The sequence below is a fragment of the Anas acuta genome, chromosome 3 (genome assembly GCF_963932015.1).
Source record: "Anas acuta chromosome 3, bAnaAcu1.1, whole genome shotgun sequence".
Taxonomy (NCBI): Eukaryota; Metazoa; Chordata; class Aves; order Anseriformes; family Anatidae; genus Anas; species Anas acuta.
In genome coordinates, this window is record NC_088981.1 from 53,133,043 (window position 1) to 53,155,513 (window position 22,471).

The 22,471-nt window shown below is 38.2% G+C and overlaps 1 protein-coding gene across 8 annotated transcripts in view; it reads right to left on the bottom strand.

Moving 5' to 3' along the window:
• Positions 1–356: 356 nt before the first annotated feature.
• Positions 357–22,471, bottom strand: part of IPCEF1 (interaction protein for cytohesin exchange factors 1) — a 71,062-nt gene continuing 48,947 nt past the window's right edge. For 7 of the 8 annotated variants that reach the window (XM_068677144.1, XM_068677147.1, XM_068677151.1 and 4 more), the window contains 4 exons: positions 20,028–20,116; positions 14,604–14,958; positions 5,657–5,847; positions 357–2,097 (listed from right to left, as the gene is read on the bottom strand). In XM_068677144.1, coding sequence (XP_068533245.1) covers positions 1,897–2,097; positions 5,657–5,847; positions 14,604–14,958; positions 20,028–20,116 — 836 coding nt within the window. In that variant the 3' untranslated portion in view covers positions 357–1,896. The remainder of the gene's footprint in view (positions 2,098–5,656; positions 5,848–14,603; positions 14,959–20,027; positions 20,117–22,471) is intronic. The other variant, XM_068677145.1, reaches the window with a different exon arrangement.

The following is a 22,471-nucleotide window of genomic DNA, read 5'->3' on the forward strand; positions in this document are numbered from 1 at the left end:
ACCACCTTGCTTTTTATGTCTGCTTCCCCATTTAGTTACTGTCACTCACTTCTAAGTTTTATCTAACTTCTGTTCCCCACCAGCAGACCAGCTCCAATTATTAAGTCTAAATCCTTTTATACCTGAGGCAGTGATGCTATCCTGAGTGCAGTCCTGCTTCTGCATTCAACAAGCCCACATTTCCCTGACCTTTCCCCAGTGATACCTGTAGCAAAGGAAAGTTGTTGAATGTCAACAATGCCATCTCAACAATCAGATATATCACTTGGCAGGTGACAAAGATTTCACATTACCAATAATACTATTAATATTTGCTTTCGATACAATAAAACAAATCATGTATAAAGACAAGCGAATATGGCTGCATCTGTATAGTGTATTTTACTTTAAAAGATAAAATCTGTTGAATACCAATCACAATATCTTCACAAAATAGCCAACAGAAGTGCAGATTTCCCCAGTACTTGTAGTGGCATTAATTGCAGAATGGTGGGTTAATTTCTGCTTTTCAGAAATTGGCACTCTGCAAAGTTCCTCATACTTGTACACATGCTGAAGATGGGAAGAAAAAAAAAAAAAAACTGTACTGAGAAGAGTGATGCTAAAATGTAATGATCCTGTAGCAAAATCTCTTAATATATTCATTTTTGTTTGTCCAAAGAGAAATTCCAAAGTTTTATAGCAAACTTATATTCCTGCCCTAAATTACACAGATTTTCTTCATCAAAATCCCAAAGTTAGGTTGAACAACAGAAGAAGTTACAGCAGAAGTCCCAGGGTACTCTCCATTCTAGATCCATTACTGTGATTCATAATGGAAAAAAAGAACAGAGAAGTATTTCAAGTCACTGTGTAAGTACACTCACATAAGTGGGTCTGGTCCATGTGCTTCTATCTACATTAGGAAATTCTGCATATATAAATATATAAATAAAACATATATACATTACATAAACACTTTCATATAAGCCATAAAATGACATATATTTACAAAAATATTTGCAACTATGCTTTACACTTTCACTTCCACATCAGGAATTTAAGTATTTTGCTTCTTCCTTGCAAACTTGATCACCTTGCTATCTAGGAGTTTGGGGTGAACTTGTACCTTATATATTCATGATTGTTCAAAAATTGAAAGAAGAAAATAGCCTTCCAGGAAGTTCTGTTAAGTCCATAAGAAAAGCTTGAAACTTGTTGAGACATTATTTGCCTCACTGAAGAGCAATTTACATTTTACCAAACATATTGAGAGACCTTCTGTTTTTGATATAGAATGACAGTACCTTGGTCTGGTCTGTAAATAAATGTCTAATTCATAAAACATCAGGTATGACACAAACTGGGTTCCTGACAATGGTCTGTAGTATAAATTCATACATAATTGCTACTCGATTTGTCTCAGTTCCAACTGGTAGAGATGTCAAAGTGAATGAACGTAGAAATGAAAATATATATATCAGGTTACCTTGCATGGTCAAAAAGTGAGAGTAAACTACATCCTTTTGGAATTGTTGTAGCTTCCTTTACAACCAAGTTACATGATTAAAACAACAGCAAGGATCTGACGTTTATACAGTTCATATTATATAGCACTGTGACATCCAGAAGTTGCACATATACAATTTACTTCTCCCAATATGGAAAAACATTTCTTCAATGCTTCATAAAATATTCTTCTTAGATATGCAGCCCAGATTCCAGCATGCTGTTTTAATTTGAAGGATTTGTTCTTTTGACATGAAATAAGTTTTGCAAAAGGAATTAAAGCTTTGGAGAAGGGGTTGTTTTCCTTATGAAGAACACTCCGGAAAAAAAAAAAATCAGAACCCAACAGTGTCTTTACATGAAGACCTGTGGGGAAAAAATCTTGCATTGAGCTGTTGATACACAGCCTCAGATAGCACTTTCAGTGATAGCCAATGGTGTTGTCTCTTGTTCCTCACTATTCTCTGTGGACACATCCTGGACCTCCTGTTGCTGATAGATATCTTGGACCAGCATGATGTTTGTGTTCCTCCATTCTCTGTACTTCATTGCTGTCAACTTTGGGTCCTCTAACAACTGGTTAATTGTGGCCAGGTCATGTTCTTTACACTAGGAAGAGAGTAAGTGGTTATTTCCTACAGACACAGTCAAGGTCATTGTCCATAACAATAACATTCTGGGAACTTTGCAGAACTAGGGCACAAGGAGATGACCAATTAACCATCCTCCTGGCAATTTGTTCCTATTTTTATAACCAAGATTATCAAAATTAAGTCCACAGCAGAAATTCCTCCCAGTTGAAGGCAAGATTATGATTTCATGTAGTTTTTTATAAGATACTTAGTAAAATTTTATGAATGAGAAGTCATGAAAATTAGACATGAGTTATGTTGCCTCACAAGTTAGTAGCTGCATGATACTAGACATGATGATGGCAAATCCTAACTTTCTGAAAAAAAAATACTTGCCCTCCTGAGCACAATTATAAATTCCTGTTCTCTGGGAGCAAGACAGGAAATACTTTTGGATGAAATCTATGCACCAGCAGTATAGCTCATGGGTAGTTAGATCATATGTGGGTGTTAATACATCTACCACCAGATACTGTTAACAAATCTGGTCTCTACTATTAGACAAGAGCAGCTCAGATTGTATATTGCAGGGACCCTGGTTCAATTGTAAGACAGGAACAGTTATGTCATGATATAGAGAAAATGAGAACCTTGAGGTCACAAAATGGGTGCGGTTGGAAGGGACCTCTGGAGGTCATCTGGTCCAACCCCCCTGGCTCAAGCAAGACCATCTACAGAAGTTGCTTAGGACCACATCCAGGCAGCTTTTGAACTACTCTAAGGAGGGAGATCCCGCCACCACCTCTTTGGTGCCATTGCTCAGTCACCCACATAACAAAGAAGTGTTTCCTGGTGTTTGCACAGAACCTCCTATGCTTCAGTTTGTGCCTATTGCATTTTATTCTGTCATTGGGCACCTTTCAAAAGAGCCTTGCTCCATCCTCTTTGCATGCCCCTCTCAGGTATTTAGTCATGTCCTCACATTTTCTAAGGCAATCCATCTTTTTGCTGTTCTAGCTCTTATTGCCAATTCATATAGTGGATCACAGGATAGAGAAGCTCCAGTTAGCAACTATAATTTCTTAATGGAGGCGCCATGCTGCACTAACAAACCTTTACTTCTTTTTGCCTGGCTCTGTCCCCCCAGGTCTCTGTGTGACAGCAATGGGGTTGCTCTTGCCATCCTCTGTACTGCCACCAATTTCATCACACCTGAGAACACTTAGTGCTACTGGCTGCCTTCAAAACACTGTGAGAACACTCGCACATCCACAACACTTCCTGGCAGTAGCAATAGGCTGCCCTCATATCCATATCCCACTGCTACCCTAATCAACCCTCAACTACTCTAACCCCTGTGATGCCTGAACCACTTTTCAAACAGAAAAAAAAAAAAAAAAAAAAAAAAAAACATTTGTTAACCCTCAAGATTAATCCTTGTAAGAGGGCTTTTGGCATAAATGCAGAAACACACTGATAGCCTAAGAGCAGAAGAGGAGATAGGGAAGTAGAAGGGAGAGGGAAGCATTTGCAATGCATAGACTTGGTGGCAAAATGCCATGTTGTGGATTTTTTCTTCTGCTTTAAATCTATTTCCCACATTCATTAAGCCTGTGATGCATTTGCACACAGCTTCACTCTCTTCCAAACAATCCTAAGCATGTTTTGTTAATGATATATTATGGCAGGAACATTAATCTGTTGTTAAAGATGTGGAGTCAAAAGGCCAAAATTAAAATTACACTGAAGCTTGCATAAATCATTTGCTTCAAAACTAAGAGGGTTTTAACTAAAGCAGAGTAAATATTGATCAGATGCAAAACTTTTCTGATTTTGATATTTCCACTTGTTTCATGTCTCAAATTTTATGTTAAAAAAGTTGACTTTAAAAGAACATAATCTCACTGATGTAAAGAATATGGCACATTCCCACTGAAAGCATTTGCCTTTTAGACAGGCTAACTCAAACACTGCTGTGCATGGAACTCTGTTCGTGTCTGTGAGAAAATGTCTGTGCTATATTTGTCTTGTCAATTCTCCAATTCCTTGGTTTGAAGAAGGAAAAAAAAAATCAACACATTTTATGCATTATGAACACTCCAAAAATGGTTTTTCCATATTAAATGCAAGTGTTAGACAAGCCTAAGATTATAAACACTGCTAATCACAATTTATACAATACTCCTGGGTTAAATCAATGCAAAGTTGTCCTCCTTGCTCATGTCTGACAGAAAGGCTTGTAGGCTTGCATTCAGCTCCAGACTAATAAAACGGATTATCCCAGAAGATACAGCTCCATTTTGTACTGCTTCTTAGATTTATTAGGGAGGCTCATATCAGGGAAAAACATCAAAATATGCTTCCACATTTATTTTCCTGTGCCATAAAATTGGCATACTTTTTAAACTAAATTTCTGCTGTATGATGGGCTCACTTTATTACTGATGCAGAAGAATAATACAGTGAAGTAAGTGCCACTTCACTGAAGACTCATTAATACCGAGGAGAGACTTCACTGGGTCTCATATGTAGCTTGGAAGCCCTGCAACGGGCAGGATGCCTATGCTCCAACTTGTCTTTTCAAATGTGTCTTTAGGAAGTTTAAGACAGGCCAGGGCGCCAAAGCCAACCCTCACATTGCGACTAATAATCAAATCAACTATGTGCTGATGGAAGTTTTTACATGTATTTCTCCAGGGTACAATTCCTGAAGCCAAATACACATACTTGAAACATGATACTCAATTCCTGCTTCTAATGCATACAAAAAGAATCATAGAATGGCTTGGGTTGAAAGGGACCTTAAATATCATCCACAAATTCTCTGGGCAATAAACATAATGAAAGAAAAAAAAATAATAATCAAGTGAAAACCCAGGTTTGGATTTGTTCTTTATCCTCTTTACAATTTCAATGTTATGGTTAAGATTTCTGTTTGCCTCAGTACCATTCAGAAGCAGGTTTTGAAATCCCATGACACTCAAAACGATGCTGGCAGGTAAACAGCCTCATAAATCTCCATATTCCAGACAAATTTATTGGCCCTTTCATGGAATGTCCCCTGAACCCCTCCACCCCTCCAGTTCATGATATGCTTCCAACATAAAAGCAGGATGCTTTTGTTATTAAAAATATTTTAGTTACAGGAGGTCTTTACAATAGCTTTGGCACATCCTGTACATTCCCCAATAATCACATAAGGAAAACTTTTTTGGCTCAGGGTCGTTTTCATGTGCTTTATCATTGATGTCCTTTTTCTGCTCTTCCTTTTTTAAGGCTCCCTTGTTTAGTGTATTCAGCTGAGTTTGCAGGTTTCCCAGCTAACTAAAAGGAACTTTCTTTATTAAATTTTCCAAACGGGCTGGAATTTTTGCAAGAAGGGTCCCTTCTGAACTATTGCCTCTGTTCAAATTTAACAACAAAACACAGATCACTATTCCGAATAAAGTAGAAAACAATTTCAAAAACTTAACCAAACTCTCTGGGGCTTTAAATAAACATGTAATTAGAATTTGGCTGATGTCTAGGCTTGCTTTTTTTTCAGCCAAACTCTTTCTTTCTCTCAGGCTTTTCCTTGGCTCATTCTGTGACCTCACCTTTAATGTGCTGTTCAGCATTCGAATTTTGTGGAGTTTCTCATTAATGGAAGGGTTTTTGCTGCGTTTGATAAATGACTTCCTAAGCTCCTTCTTGGTTGACAGCCGACGATCACCGATGGGAGACAAGCTTGCTTGTTCTAATGACTTGTAAAGTCGCTCCATCTCATCATCATCACATTTTTCCTGATCTGCAAAGCAAAGAATAAAGTGTGTATGAGAATATGAATATGGCAGCAGATAGCAGAAACACTGCATTCATCTGTCAGACTCTTAGCCAAGTCAAGAAGTAATGGTATTAGAGTCAAAACCAAGGGTAATTTTTAGAGTAATTAGGCATATGAGAATGATGTACTACCAAATTCAGACGTTTTTAAGAATCAGGTTATGATCCAAGCAGATATGAGCATATGTTTCCACTGATCGAGTGCTGGTTTAATGATCTAAATATATCACAGACTTTGAACAACTGTCAGTAACGTTACGTTAGAATGAATACATTTTGATAGCATCTACACTTATTCACTTTTCCCTTACAAGCTGCACACGATTAATTACATTTCTACATGGTATTTCATAGGTCAGATTCTATTTGGTGTACCAACTTATTGTCAGGCATTGATAATTATTGAAAATACAAGGAAAAATTTTTGAGAAAGGAAATGAAACACTGAGATATGTCAGAAGCCAAAAGAGAAGGTCCCTAGAAAACAGATTAAAGCAGAAACCCTTGGGGTATCTGATAACTAAGTCTTGAGTTTCACAGATTGCAGCACAGAATTTGCATGTGATGCCACACAGAAAAGCTTTCATTATCCCGCTTAATAGCTCTGATGGGGCCTAAGCTACAGCACCATTTTCTGTGACAGAGAAGATATGACAGAAAAAGTTAGCAAGCAGCTAAGAATTAAACGGGATAAAATAAGATAAAAATTAAAGTAAATACATTTTTTTATGAATAAAACAACTTGAAAATTAACAGTCAAGGAACGCAAAATATACCAGACATAGATGGGGGCAACTGAAGGACAGTTTCAGCAACAGACGGTGCAACTCACTTCTTCCACAGTCCACACTGCAAGCTTTTCTACTTCAATACTTCCTAAATTTGGCGCTTTTGGGATGCCTCAAGAACCACTGGGATAACATTCATGTTTATTTTACTGGAGATAGCAGTGGCAGTTCTTCTCAAATGCAGTCCTCCATGTGCTGTTTGAACTTGCAGTACATTTTTTCTTTTAACTGAATGTTAAACATTGACTTTTCTAAATCATCCCCAGTCGGCAAACAAAAGGAAGAAGTCCTCTTGCTCTCTTACGGTGCAGCAAAAAGAATCCTCCAGCATGTCAGCACACTTAGGAAGGAGTCTGCTCCTTATCTTTTCCATGTTTTAAAAAGTACAGCATCCTCCTACATCCCCCTTCTTTCTAAATATTTAGGTTACAAGAAAGGCTTATGATATGCTACAAATATTTGCCTTCACTCTGTTGCTGGCCTTTTTTTCTCTACTTTTTGATTATAAAAAAGCTGCTGTAACTTGACAAGGACTAAATATAGCTTCCTTCATTGGTACAGTGCAGGGGGAGGAAAGGAGAGCTGTTGTATATTTAACAAGCTGTGGGAAATAGAAAAAAAAATGCAAGAGTAAGGCATAATACACGGCAGTAGTATTTCCTGAAAACTGTCAGCTCATGCCATGAGGCTTGTAATTATAACTAGCTTCCTGCCTACTTACTTGGGATGAAGCATCTGTTTGTTTCATTAGCCATCTCCTTCACAAGACTGGCTCAGCTGTGCTGAAGACCTCACCCTCCAGGACTGTACACAGTAATACTTCCAGAGATAAATTAACCTCTTTCAGGTAACCAAGAAAGAACATACCAAAAGAAAATGATGTATTGACCCTGTCCATCAACTTCAAAAAAAAAAACAATCAAGCCCAGGGGAATGTGAAGTCCCTGTTCCAGATATTTTTTGCGCCTAACTCATGGTGCTACATCTAAAATGGTTAAAAAGCATCAAGCCTGAGAAAACACCACTCTGAACACATTTCTTCCATGCTGAGTATTCCAATATCTTCTGTGCATTTGTGGGTAAAGGTAAGGAGGACAGATTCTTCAGATATGGAGCAGATGAAGGAAGAAGCTAAATGGGAAAGGAAACAGTTGGGAAAAAGGAAAAATAAAAAAGGGTAAATCTACAAGGTTGTGTGGAGCTAGCTGTACAGCACTCTGGTCTCTACCTTTGTTTACACTGTTGAGCAACAACCTTCTCCCACAACAGGTAAAAAAAAATAAAATAACAAAACAGTACCTTAATATTGTGCTTTTGTACTGAAGCAGATACTGTTGCTATTGACAGAGAGTAGGTCTGCCAATAAATTGAGGCCAGACCATCTGGACTTTAAACTCCACTATCCCTAGTGTCCCTGAGCCAACTTCAGAAAGCAAAGCCCACTATCTTCCACTGGCTTGAAACTGTCAGTGAACCTACTAGATTCACGCTATAAATGTGAAAGGGGGAGAGGTAACAGAGAAAGGGAAGAGGCGTTATGTCTAGCAATCGATTAACAAGCCCAATAAAATGATCAGTGATTAAAAAAAGTCAAATTTCTCCTCACTCGCACAATGGTGTATTACAGTATTTTACAAGCCTTTTTATGCCAGGAAAGTCACTGAAGCCATACCCACAGTTTGCTTGCTTGTTTTCTTTACCAGATGTCTGAAAGAAAATTAAGGTTGGATAACAGAGATAAAGCAAAGCGGCTCAAGGTTTAAGCATAGACTGCATATTTTCTCCAAATTTAAACATTTGCAGCACATTTGCCCACAAAATTGTTCTGTTTATTTCTCTCTGTACCTGCAGACAGAGCACTGACCTGCACATGAGCAAGTGTCTAATGCAAGCACAGGCATCCACCAGTTCTGTATTTCTAGGCTTCAGTGACTTGGCTCCCCTTATGAAACCTGGCCTGTCTAAACCATGCTACTGAATTGTTACAAAATATTTGCTTTGCATCACAAAGTAAAAATTCATGCAAAATGCATATAGCAAGCAAGCTCAGGCCTTGGTATAAAAAACAAACAGATTGTCTGTGTCAGCTTTGCAATAAGAGCCACCCCTTCTCTGAGTTTTGCTAAGCTCAGAATGTTTATAATGATGTATATATTCTGCTACCAAATAAACAAATACATAAAATGGAAAGGTCGGGCCCAACTAGTGCAGCTCTGAAGTGAGCCTTTCCAGCCAGGTTGATACAGGTTACTTCAGGCACATTCACAATCACTTCAAATTATTGCAAGTTATCTCTTCCACCTGTACACTTCAAGCCGAACACTTTCTGTTTCAGGCATTCAAGTTAGGAATTTTACTATGCCCTACTACAACTCTTTTTTATCTCATCCTATTTTGAAGATAAAATACATTCATTTTTCTCTCAGGGCTACTGAAAGATCAAGGGTAAAGAGCAAACAGCAGCAGGGGAAGGTTATTACATGTTGTGTGCATTTATGAGTGTGCATATACACACTGGAACACGCGTATCACCATACATTGTACATTTTTCCTATCCCTTGGCAACATTAACCATAAGTGATTCCATTGGGTGATTCCACTGGAAAGATCAGTGAAATACTTATGTCACTTTCCTAGCACTTCTGAACATATCATGTAGTACTGTATAGCTCTCTTAACTTTGTCAGACTCCACAGTAGGGAAAGTGGAAAGAAAACAGTGCTGACCCAAGAAAAGGGAAGCCCTGCTCTTCGATATTTTAACACTGCAAAGAATGAGACGGTCTATGTTCAGGTGATGAAAATAAAATAATACTTCAGGCTGACCCAAACTTCTCACCAGCTGTTTCAGGAGAAGTAAAACACAGCTTGGTGGCTCTATGCCACCTATCTGGAATTTCCCTCTACCTAACAGGAGATATCACAGACAAGAGCAAGCTGCCAGAGGCTCAGCACACCACTTCTGCACCTCCTCAGCTTTCAGCTTCCACCTTCATGTCGGCCAACTTGCCACAGGTGGGAGACATTACAGTACCAAGACTCCCCACCTTGCAGCAGCAACACAGGAGCCTGCTTGAAAACTCTCAACTGTAAGGCTCTTTAAGCTCACAAAAGTGAAATTATCCAGCACTTTTCAAGAAGCAGCTGTGAAAAATCAAGCTGATTGCTTCTCAGTGGTAAAGAAATAGAAATTGGCAAAGTTTTGCAGAAAAAGCATTTTGCATTGAAATCCACCTCCAGCAGAACATATCTTACTAACTCTAAACCAAAACCAAGAAATTTAAGTGTTCTTCCATTCTCTAACTGGATCTGATAACTCTCCAGCTGTGTATTAATCCTAAGGAAAAAAATATATAATGTGCTTCTTCCTCCTGTCTTTGCTACACTTACAAAGTTATTGTGGCTGTGCTAATACCCTTATTTCTGATTCTGCCAAACCTTTTGATATCAGTGGGGCAGCATATAGACCCACAATGGGGAGAGGAGAGAAAAACATCATAACTCTCTTTTGCCCTTACCCACCCCCGCTCACGCTCCCTACCCATTTTCCATAGTAGTCGTGGACTTTCTAATGTGAATATGATGACACCTCAGGGAAATCACATTTCCCACTGAACTACACAGAACAGGAAATATTGAATTAGGAGGGCAAACTCCTCACTGGTAAATGCAGAACTACTAAACTAAGAAGTAGGATAGAGTGGCAGAAAATTAAGGGAAAATTACATTACCACCAACAGTCAGAGGCTCTTGACTACATAGTATAGTGAATTCAGCAGTGAAGGATGTCATTTTTAACAAGCTGTGACTAAACTGATAATAACACAAATAAATATGTCTTGTTTCAAGTTCATAGCATGTTAACACCATAATTTTCACTGTGATTCCTAATATTATTTTTTTTATCAGAAGCAAAATAATAATTCAAATACAGTTATTCTTCGACACAATAATGCTCTCTATAAGCATGCTTCTTAGCTAGTCTCAGCCACAATCCGTTTTCTGTAACTTTTGCAGAAGGAGCAGAGGGACTAGAGCACACTAGAGGATCTGTTTTGGCTATTACTGGCACAGGCAGACTCAAGAGAGGAAGAGGATGTCAATTCACAAAAAAAGAAGGAATTGACTACATACATCTCTTATTTAACCAACTTCTTCCCACAAAACCAACCCAGATAAAATTCAAATTGTGTGTGAAAAGATTTCCAGGTTTCCCAAAATATCAGCACATGCCAGCTCTTCTACTAGCTACTATAAGCCAAAGTTAAATAAATAAACCAGAAGTGGTACTGTAAAAATTTCTTGCCAAGATGCATTAACTTCATGTGGCCATGATCATAAAGCACTCAGGAACCGCAAGGAAGAAGGATGTTATTGCTACAGTAGAAGGTCCCCACATAAATACAAACACACATTCCTGTTCACTTACAGTAACCTCTCCATGTCTACAGTTTCCTTTTGTTAACGTTGTTTTTGATGATGGTAGTGGTGGGCCATAATCAGATACCTTCTGTTCCAGCGGTTGCCAGAAGAAAAACAAAGGATGGAGTTTGGCTACAGAGTGTGTCTAGTCATCCTAGACAGGACAAGGCCAGCTTCTGGACACCAAGCACGTAGTCACGTACTTGTTTGTATTCCTGTTTCTTGTTTAGCTATCAGCTCCTTTATGTCAGCATTGATTCCTTTTATCATTGTACATGTAAAAGGCTGTTAATGCTGAAGTATTAAATATTCCCACTAAGTAAATTTCAATATAATGCTGATTTCCCTTCAAAAGAGAAAAATTTTAAATTCTCATTTTCTGTATCTTTCTTCTACCTTCTGGTACATAACCTCTTCCCAAGAGTTGAGCATTAAGATTGAGATTGTTCATAGTGTTAGGGTTGCTGAAAAGGTCATTAAAATATCATTTGGTGCATCTTGCACAAGACACCTACTGTTGCTTAGCATTTTTCTTTAAATAATATTCATTAACAAAATAATCTATGATCCTTTGGCTGCATCTGTGTCTTTCTTACAGAGATTAACCCATTTATCCTCTTTGAAAAACTTCTCTTTCACTGTATATTTCATCTCTAAAATTTCTTTACTCTTCTCCTGTTTACATAATAAGCTCTTCCAACAAAGCCACAGCTACTCTTTCTTCCTTCTATGCAACAACTTTTCTCACATTGGCTTCCATTTCTGACTTTTGCCAACATAAACGCTCCTCAGTTCTTGAAAAACTTTCCCCTCAGTTCTCAGCTTCTATCAGCTACAGCCACGAGTTCCTCTTGGGGTTTTGCTAAGCAGAACACAGCTGTAAAGCAGACTGTGTGACAGGTGATTTTCTATCCTCATAAGGAAAAGGAGAGCATGTACACATGTGAAGGCTCTGTGGGGAGAGCATTCAAAGACTACGGGGCTGTTCTGATAATAGTAGGGCTGGCTTTATATGCATGGGACACATGCTTTCAGATTACATGCCACTGCAAGGCGGAGCCAGCACCTTCTGGATGCAGTCCCATTACTCTGGGACACAAAGAGCTGCCAGGCAAGCACTGTTCAGAAGCAATGCAAAGCAAATAAGATGCATTGCACTAGCAAATCATTGAGGTATACCTTTTTGTTTCACATCAGATAACAATGGTGTTCTTAAAAATGTATTGAAAATTATGAAGTTTTGCAGATAGTTTTCATCCCACAATTAGAAATTACATCAGGGTATTTGTGTACATCCTTATCAACTAGCTGGAGATGGAAATTCTTGGGGGATAAGACACAGAACCAGAACTGGATCCTTTTTGATAATTTCCATTTGGAACTGATGTTACTCTAATCTTTTTGTTTTTATTTTTCACCTCATTCACAAACTAAAATAGCTTCATTAATTTCTTTGCAAATTATTTCATGTATTTTTCTAGTGTAAATTGAAAAACAAAAACAAACAAACAAACAAAAAAATACCACTTTCCATCCCCTCCTCATATCTTGCAGAGCAATAAAGAAAAGAAAAATTAATGTATAGTATATATCTTATTCGCTCAACAATGGTTATGATGCAGATAGTAACTAGTGAAGCTAAACAGTGACTGTCTTGTTAAAATGATCTATTTCTGGAATTCCATCACAGATCAGCAGAGTGGTTACCACAGATGTGTTCTGTGATTAGGGTCAGCCAATAGGTAAGCAGTGAGCAGTGAATGAATTAATTTCACCAGGAACATTTTGGGGACAATTAAACCACCCTGCAAATGGCAGGAATATACAAAAATGAGGATTAAAATGTAAATCAAGGCAGCTTTGTTCGTAAGTATTACTATATCATTGTACAAGCCTATAAAACTCTGCTTTAAATGATTATGAAGTGTCATGCTAAATCTGTCAACATCCATAAAAGTACTTGTCATCCTTACAGTTATGTTGGAAAGTGTTAACCTGAGCATTATTGCAGAATGTGGTTGGAGAAAGCAACCACTGAATCTTCCTCAATGGGATCTATAAACTACTGTGCCCTATATGGCATACAGTCCAACAATCCACCTGAATATAAATATATTAGGCTGATTAGGCTAATATAGGCTCAAATGTAACCTGAGTATCCCTCAGTCCATAGAAAGAATATTTCCCAAAGGAATCACTTGGTCAAATTTAACCCTAAAGGTAAAATTACAGAATATGGTAAAATATATGTGACAATTTCATTAGGGACTCCATTTCTGCCATGCCCAGCTATTTAACTACTTACAATGCCAAAACCTGTGGGAATCAAAACCATGACTTTCAAAACATATGCTCACTCTCAGTTTTAATTCTTACTGATCTTCATTGCCACAGAACTCTCTAGCAGGGCACCTTCGATTTCTAGCAATAATGAAGTTGAGTGCAAAATGACCTGAAATTATCACAGTGACAACATGTGACGATGAAACTAATGTGCCTTACACTTACACTTCTGTGATTCAGCTCTCAGCTCTATTCACCCACAGAGAAAAAAAAAATCCCTATGAGTCCAATGAACTTTGTTTCCATCTTTGCATTTCCTTCAGCCTAAGCTTTTGGATGCATCTTTGTTTTGCATTCGACTGAGACAACACTGCTCTCTCTGTAATACAGTACTTTCTTCAATTGTTTTCAAGGATATTGAATCATGAGCAAAGCTATTGAACAAGAACATCATTCTTTCCTTATGTATTACCTTTCTAGGTAGTGGACTGAACATCTCCTTTTAATGCCTCAACTGCTCTTAATGCAGGGAAGAGAAGCTTTGCTCAAAAGGCAAGATACGTTGCCTGCTATGGCTGTATTAACTGTAAAAACAAGCAAATTCTGGGACTACACCATCTTTATAAATTTAGCAGTATATTTCTATAGCAGAATGGCTATACAGATACCTATGTGATTAAATAAAATCCAGTCCTTAATGACTTCTGATTCAGGATCACATTTGTTTTCCCTTGTTTACAATGAAGTTCAATTAAATGAATAGGGAATACATAGTGAAAGTAAACACTACAATTTACATTTTTAGAGGTGGATTGACCTAATTCCACATTCATTACATCTTGCATACAGCATTTTGCTTAGGGTGTCAATTCTGTTACGCTAGATATATTACCATGAAACTCCACCCTCATGTCATGAAACTTTCCTAAAATCTGAATTCAACCCTAACTAGTAAATGACAGCTGCATTGAAATAAATAAAGCTAATAAAAATATGTCTATGTTATGATTTTATACAGAGTCTATGATCTTAACATATGAGAAAAACTCTAAATGTACTTACCAATTTGATTCTAGGATGTCTATTTGAGGCACGATAAACCACGTTTGTTATAACTGAAAATTCTTCAATAAAAAATATAAAGGAAGGAACAGGAAAGGAAGCTAAGGAACACCCCAGACTCCCATTTTATGGTTCTGCAAACAAAATCTCCTTTCTCAATAGCTCACCTTTGGCTGGTGATTTCTGTCCTGTTGCATCTGGCACAGTTAGGCAATGTGTATCCAGACCTAAAGTGTTTTGGGATCCACCACTGGGCAAGATCTGGCTTTCTCCTGCTTCTCCACAGTCTACTTCTGGTTGCTCATCAGAGTGAATCTGTACACAGAAAGTTAAAGGCTGATCACCCTCTTCCACAGCTGAGCTGTTAACAAGGTCAAGCCAGGACTGCCTCTCAGAATAAACCACTTTGGACGTCAAGGAAGATGATGACTCTTGGGAGTTCAAAGTGCTTTCAGGAGATGAGAGAGAGCAAGATGCTTCACTTGACAGGGTTGAGGTCAAAGAAGACTTCTGTTGATCCTGCTTTCCAGAAACAAATGGGAGAATAAAAAAAAAAAAAAAAAAAAAAAAAAAGTTATTCCAAGTTATTCTTGTTCCCAGGCCTTACACTCAATAGACATGCAGCTGAAATGCAAAGTAATGAAAAATTGATGTAATGTGATTGATTATCCATCCAAGAAAGCCTGAAGGTAACCAATAAGGTAACCAATCTCTCACAGAGCAGTAAATTCAGAAACTATGTCACAAGGAAGCTAGAGGTAAAACAAGTTGAAAGCTTAGAAGGCTTAGAAACAAAAGAATAATGAAAAATACCATGTTGAATGCAGCCTTCCATGCTAGATCTCACAGTCATTCTCTTTTCTTTCTAACTTTATTGTTCTAATCAAGAGTGAAGAAGCAAAACCCTGACTTAGCCATTGAACACGAAGCTGTCCTGAAGCATTGAATAAATCTATCAATGACATAGCCACAGATAGACAGCCCAAACAGCTTTGAAGCAGCATTGAAGTGACCTTCTCAGCAGCCAAAGGAATTTTGCCCAGTCCATTCTGGGGACTAATCATTCACCGTGCCAAGAAGGCCGACAGGTAATATGTTGGGAAGTTACTGATAAAAAGAAAACACAGGCAGCTATGGGGCACAGGGCATGAAAAGGTTGATGGTTCAAGACATGCTGCTCATTCACCTGCCAAGATTCATACTTGAGCACATGAGTCTGAAAAAGGACCCAAACTTCACTAAAGACGCATCAGAAATCACAATATCTTAGGGCTCTCCATGCTGTACTTGTCACCCTGCATCAACATGAGTTCATGCAACTAGAGCAGACTCAGAGACAACTAACAGTCATCCTCAGGAACCAGAAGGTGAACAAGAGAGGGTGCAATAGATGCACAATTACATATAAAGAAAGATTGAGAGGAAAAACAAAGTCTTGAGAAGTATGTAGTTTCCCAGATGAGCAAATACATGCTTACATCTGTCTACAGTAGGTATTTGCATTGGCTGAGCTGTACTATTGTCTGGTCACCAAAATCAGCTCAAACAAGAACTAACACTACTCTGCTTCCTAACCACCAAACTCCACTGAAAAGATGAACCGAGAAAGAGAGTCAAATGCACAAGTAATACACACACAAACACACAAATATACACACAAATACCCAGAAGATTAATTAACAATAATAAATAAAGCAACTGAAGGCTTGGGGAGACAAAACTTCAGATTGCATCCCCTAGCAGAAACCACAATGAGACATAATATAACAGCCAGATTTCTTGCATTTCTGTTACTGCAGAAATGTATTCATTCTGCAAATCATCTGTTACTGGACAGAGTCAGCATCAGAATACCAGACTTGATGGACCACAATTCTAGCAAGTTTATATTCTCAATACATATGCAGAATAGATCTCTGTAAGGACTGAAATAGATGATAACTAAACTGGAAGCACTGAAAAATACAGAAATGGTGTTGCTAGGGAAACCCAGAGGAGCTCAAACACAAAAGAGAGACTAGCCTGGAATACCTATTAATAATCCACTGGTAAACTAGAATGAAGATGTATTCATATAAACTAAAACAAGAGTGACAATTTTTTGGATTATGCTATACAAACTTCTGCAATTCAGTGTTACTGTAATACTACTTCCCTTTTACATTAAGAAATGTAAGATTGCCTTCCTGTGTTTCTAATCCAGTTGTCTCATGAAGCTACTAATTAGTTCATAAGATGAGGAGACTGTAGGTCACCATTTGTTTGCAGCACTTTCTTCATTTTCGTAAATTTTCAAAGTCAGTCCTCCAAGACTGTTACAAACACTGCAGGACCGGACCTTATTTATATCCCCGTTACAAGTATAACATTGTGTTCTAAGTGCATATTTGTTTTTTTAAAATGAAACCTTTACAAATACACCCTAAAGCAAAGGACAAGGTGATGCTGCCATAAACTATACGTGTGAATAACAAAAAAGCCCTTGGGAATACAGGTGACCTGAAGCATTTTATCTGTCTAAGATATATTGCAAAGACAAATTGTTGAAGTGTTTGTACAGACAAGCAGAAAAACAAAGAAAAAAATAAATGAAATCTGTTGCTCACGTTGATGGTCTAATTTCAATTATTTAGAGACTTGAGAGGAGGATGTTACACCTCACCTCTATTTTTCTGGCATTTGTCCATACAAAAGAAAGTGCTGTTGACATGAAAATTGTATCTCACTGAGTGGAATATATATTTGTTTTCATTTTCATTTTGCAATGAATAAAAAATTTGGATGAGAATGAAGCAGAATGCCAGAATCTCTTTCTCTACATTAGAATATATATTTTTTATTGGCATGACAAATGTTTACCTAAAGTACTAGAGTGGTTCCTTTGGAAGTTTTGCATTAATGTACATAACAATAAATCTCTATTTGGAGACATTTTAAAAAGTAGATGCTTGGGCTAGGAGATCATAAGAATTCCATTGGAGATCAATGCGTCTCTAGACATTTTTTTGAGAAAAAAAAAATATCACCACAAAACACCTCTACTGCTCTTTTGGGATTGCTGCAATCTATTAACTCAATATAGCTGTTGATTTTTCAGTAATAAATCTATTCACTTGTGGAGAAATTAATCCAGACGGTCAGTTAAGCTTTTGTCCTACAGATGTCAAAATTTATTTGTTCTTCACTTGCTTTTTTCTTCAACAATACCCACAAGCACTCATAAACATAGAAATCTCATGATCACTACTCTTGCTTTTCAAGTTCCAAAACAATCTGGGTCAGCAGAGCAATTGAAATTTTGTGCAAGAATTACAGTGAAATGTTTGCTACTCTAACATGTAACAGGGCCTGCACCTGGGTGGCTATTAGTTTCCAGATTAATATTTTCCAATCTGGTGTTGATTTCAAGTGTGGAGGCCTTCCCTGAAACAAAGAGCTCCACTCCTAGTAAATTCACTTCCCAGTAAACACAGTGCTTCCATAGTATTTCCAGAGGTTTTCTTCCTCCAGTAATTATCTGAAGGGAGTGGGAGAGTATATCAGGTAGTTAAAAGAAGACTCTGATTTGTAGTTAAATGCAGCTCTGACAGTGCCTAACAGCTCCTCACCCACCACATGAGCAATCTGAGCACAGGGCAGAGCAGTGGCAGCTAGAGCTTTTTCCAGTGGCAGCTCTTACGGTGAAAAGTTGATTAATTTGCTGAGGAGACACTAACCTTTGTCCATGTGGAAGAGATTTTTAGATGGGGGTGGGGAGAAGGGAAATCTGCAGATAGAGGTAGTGGCTGGAGGGAAGACAACCTTCAAGAGGAAAGGCTGAGGAAACAAGACCTCAGCACCTGCACTTTTGCCTGTATCCCACGTGTCCCCTGCTAAAACATTGAGGCCAGCACTCAAGAAGAGAGTATGGGAGGAAGACAACTGGAGATCGCCTCTGCAGCAACAGGCTGACAAGCAGCAGGAAGCCAGAAAAACAGAAAACTAAAAAAAAAAATAACACCTGTTTAAAACTCATCATCTGGAATAATGCCGGCATTTGCTCAGAGGTGAACAGACGGGAAAGACATCTACCACCTCTTAAAGGCAAGCCACTGAGGCATAAAATTCAAGACGCTTCATTATCGGCCTTCAGCCCAGAATAACTCCTGGAGATGTATTGTCAAGGTTTCTATTTTCTCCAATATTTATAGCTACTTGGCCACATTTAACTTTCAGTTAATACAAGCAATAAAGAATCCCATTTTACACAGCAATGAACGCCACGCATCCCCTGAGTGCCAGGTGGGTTGTTTCACGGTGATTAATGCTGCACAACTGTTTTAGGAGAGGAAGTGAAGACTGACTTATCTGACTGAAACAGACAGAGGCAAATAGGTGACAGCGTGACATACGTTCCCAGCTTTACGTGAGCTAATTAAAGATTGCTGGACAGGCAGCTCTGTGCATGACATCTCCTTTTATTATTGACTGTGGCCACGCAAGCTGCTCCAGCTCATCTATATTTTTCAAATTTGTTCCTGCTTCACTGCCTATCTGACCACCGCAGTTATTAGATGTCATTTCGAAGCATCAGTACAGGAGCCTGGGTCACAGCAACAAAGTTGTTGTTGCATTTTTTATTCAACCATGAGATGTAATAAGATAATTTGGCAACAAGCATATTACTGCATACCACTAGATGTTAACTTTCAGCTAGGGAAGGGAAAGGCTTGAAATCAGGATTTCATATTTCAGCTGTATTACCATCCCCGACTAGATTACTCATTTCCAAACACAGAATAAGTTAAACCTCGTACCTTGAAGTGCATATTAGTGGAGATGAGATCACCATAAAGAACATCAATAGTAAAACAAGATTAATAGAGCAATAAGTGGCTATTAAATAGGAGAGGCAATATGATTAGACACATGAAGGTGCATACAACTTATTCTAATTTATGCAAAGAAGCTAGGCAGGAGGGAATATTGTGGACAAATGTTTCACAGCAAGGGAGAAAGAGTAAATTTAGGGAAGATGGCTGCTTTCTTTTTTTAATCTCTTTTTCAGAGGTACAGGAGAAGAACTGATTTTATTACTGTTAGAAGATGCCTCTTTCTCTTCACTTCTCATTGGCACAAAAGCAGCTTTAAATTCAGCAGATTTAAGAACAGCTCACTTGAGTAAATAAATGCAAATCTGTCGGATGATGTTACCAGGGTCATAAAAAGAAAGAAGATTTTGGATTGGATTCAAAAAAAAAAATATATATATATAGTAAAAAACTAGGTTACAGTAGTGTGTTAAAAATCTCATAATGAGAAGACTCATCACGTGTATGAGGTAAAGTGACACCTTTCTTTCTCAAACAAAGTAAATATGCCTCCTTCAGAAGGAGACATTATTGTTAGTGCACAGCTCTTAACAGCACAGGTAACAATAACTGCAGGGAACATCACAGGGCAGTGACCATCACGGCTGGTGCATCCACATCTCAGACACAGTGAGTGGATGTCTCCAGCCTCTGGTTTAGGTTATTAGGCAATAGCCCACCACGTGGAGAAAGACTTATTCCAACCAGCTACCAAATAAAGCTAATTAGAATAACACTTACCAACTGAGGAGGTTGTGACTGGGCCATGTAGGGGGGAGGTGGCGTATCTGTTATTTCTGGATCATCGTGTTCACTTTCACTATAGCATTCTGAGGCAGACATGGAAAATGAGCAAAAACAAGGTGTTAAAACAACATTCATTTATTCCTCAGGGTACTGTGGTCATCGAAGGTCACCAAGAGGTCTGAGGACCATATTGTAACATGCCAGTGTCTATGACACTGAAAATTAACCCACTTATGGTAATGTTCCATTGCTTGACAGCAGCCTTCTCTTATTATTTTAATTATTCATTTAAGTGAAAACAAAACAAACAAAAAACACTAGGTGGCAGTGCAGTAGATAGTCTCACAAATAAATTTGGGTTCTTTCCTCCCTTAAAAACCTTTAAAAGAAAGGCTGCATCACCTGTGCATATTTAGGGAGACATGTTGCAAGTAGCCGATGCTATCCATAGTCTCTGTAACCAGCAAGTTGTCCTGGAGCTGGCAACAGGCTTTGGCTACGATTTTGGAAAAAACAGATTGCTCGTATGGTGCTTTGAAAACCATAAAGCACCCTCAGGGGACTTCTGCCACCACACAATAGCTCACACCCTCATGCCACATGGCACAGGGGTACACTTGCTGAGCTACCAATAAATATAGACACAGGACTCTACAACTATACACCCCACTCATTATTTTATTTTCAAGTAAAAAGCAAGCTGATGGAGCCCCAGTAACTCTTGGGAGGTAGAGAGGCAGGCACATTATTTAACTACGTGTGTAGCAGGTGGAGGTATTTTCCAACACTTCTCAGATGCTTTTTAACAATGGATTACATGAAGTGCTAATCATTGATAAAATGACACATGAGGGGAGGCAGCAAGTTGCTGGATTATATTCTTGGGGCCTGGTTATAAATACTGGACCAGACCACTTCCCTCTATGAAATATCCCTGCATGTACCAGCTTTCCAGACCCACATTATTATCCAATTGGCTGTGATTACCACATCTTTTAACTAAATTAATACCAGCACACTTACTTTTCATGCATGTAATTTTGGGGGGTTAATAACCATAGTGCAAGAGGAGAAAGGAAAAAAAAAAATGATGTAGGAGAGCAATTTTATACAAGGGAGAGGTTTCTAAGATGTTAACATAAGAACTATAGGATTTTTAATAGCATAGCTGCAATTCTGTTTACTGAAAATACTTGCTGGCATATCTTAGCACTGAAGACTGGCTGCAGTACAGCCCATATCAAATTCTAAAGCTCTGTGAATGCATTCTTGAATTACTCTCGGTAAAGAGCTTATTTTTCTACGGCTCCCCTTTCAGGCATGCAGAACTGGGAAAACAAAACAAACAAAACAAAACAGCTGTTTCTGATACACTAAAGACCCTCCTGAAGAGTTACAATATGTGAAAGAGGGAAAAATCAGGTTGCTGGGAACAGAAGTGACTGTCATTAATGGCAGCATTTTTTGAGATGCGAGATGTAGCAGTGCCTCTGCAAGGGCACATCCACACAGAGGTATCAGTGGGGCTTTTAACCCCACTCATGACAGATGCTGGAGCACATATGACAAAACACATGGAGAGATAAACAGGTGTTTGATCACCCAAATCAGAGCCACTTTTCTTTAAGGGGAGATGGCCCACCAGCTTCAAAAAACAAAGAAATCTTGGCTATGTTCATTCCAGGATAATTAGACAACCTGCAGCAAAAGTTTTTGATAAATTATTTTGTAATCTTTCTGAAGTGTTTTGTTTTTATTAATATTAGTCATAATTTTGTGTCAAGTTTTATAACTATCAGCTCAGCCAATGCAACCAATCCACTACAGTTTCTGAGGCTTTAAAAAAAAATGTATTTGTTTTTCTGTATAGTACTTTGATCACTTGCACCATCAAACAAACTCTTCCTTTGCATGGACAATGTTTGGATACCTCTTCCCCACACCATCAAACAAACTCTTCCTTTGCATGGACAATGTTTGGATACCTCTTCCCCAATTGCAATTATCTATGCAGGCCTTGCTGTGCAATATGATGTACAGCCCCTTATACTAATTATCACAGATTGTTTTTTATGCAAAATTAGGTTCAAAGAGGACAAAAACATTTTGGTAGAGTGCTGGGGTGTAGAAATTAAAAATGCTCCTGAAATTAAAAAGTCTCCTGACAAGAGCAAAATAGGAACCATAAATTGAAAAAAAATAAAATTATGAGTTTTGCTGTATGATCAGAAATCAGTGGTATCTGTGTTTATCCATACAAAGCTACTTCTTTTGGCAGAGTAAAAATAGAGCCAGATGAGGCAAATCAATAATGTCATTACAAGCCTGAAACCTGGACATAAACCACAACCTCATTCTGGGAAATAGTAGAAGGAATGTACAGAAGGGCATTTCAGTGCTTCGACAAAATATGCTGCATCACCTAAGCATGATTCATA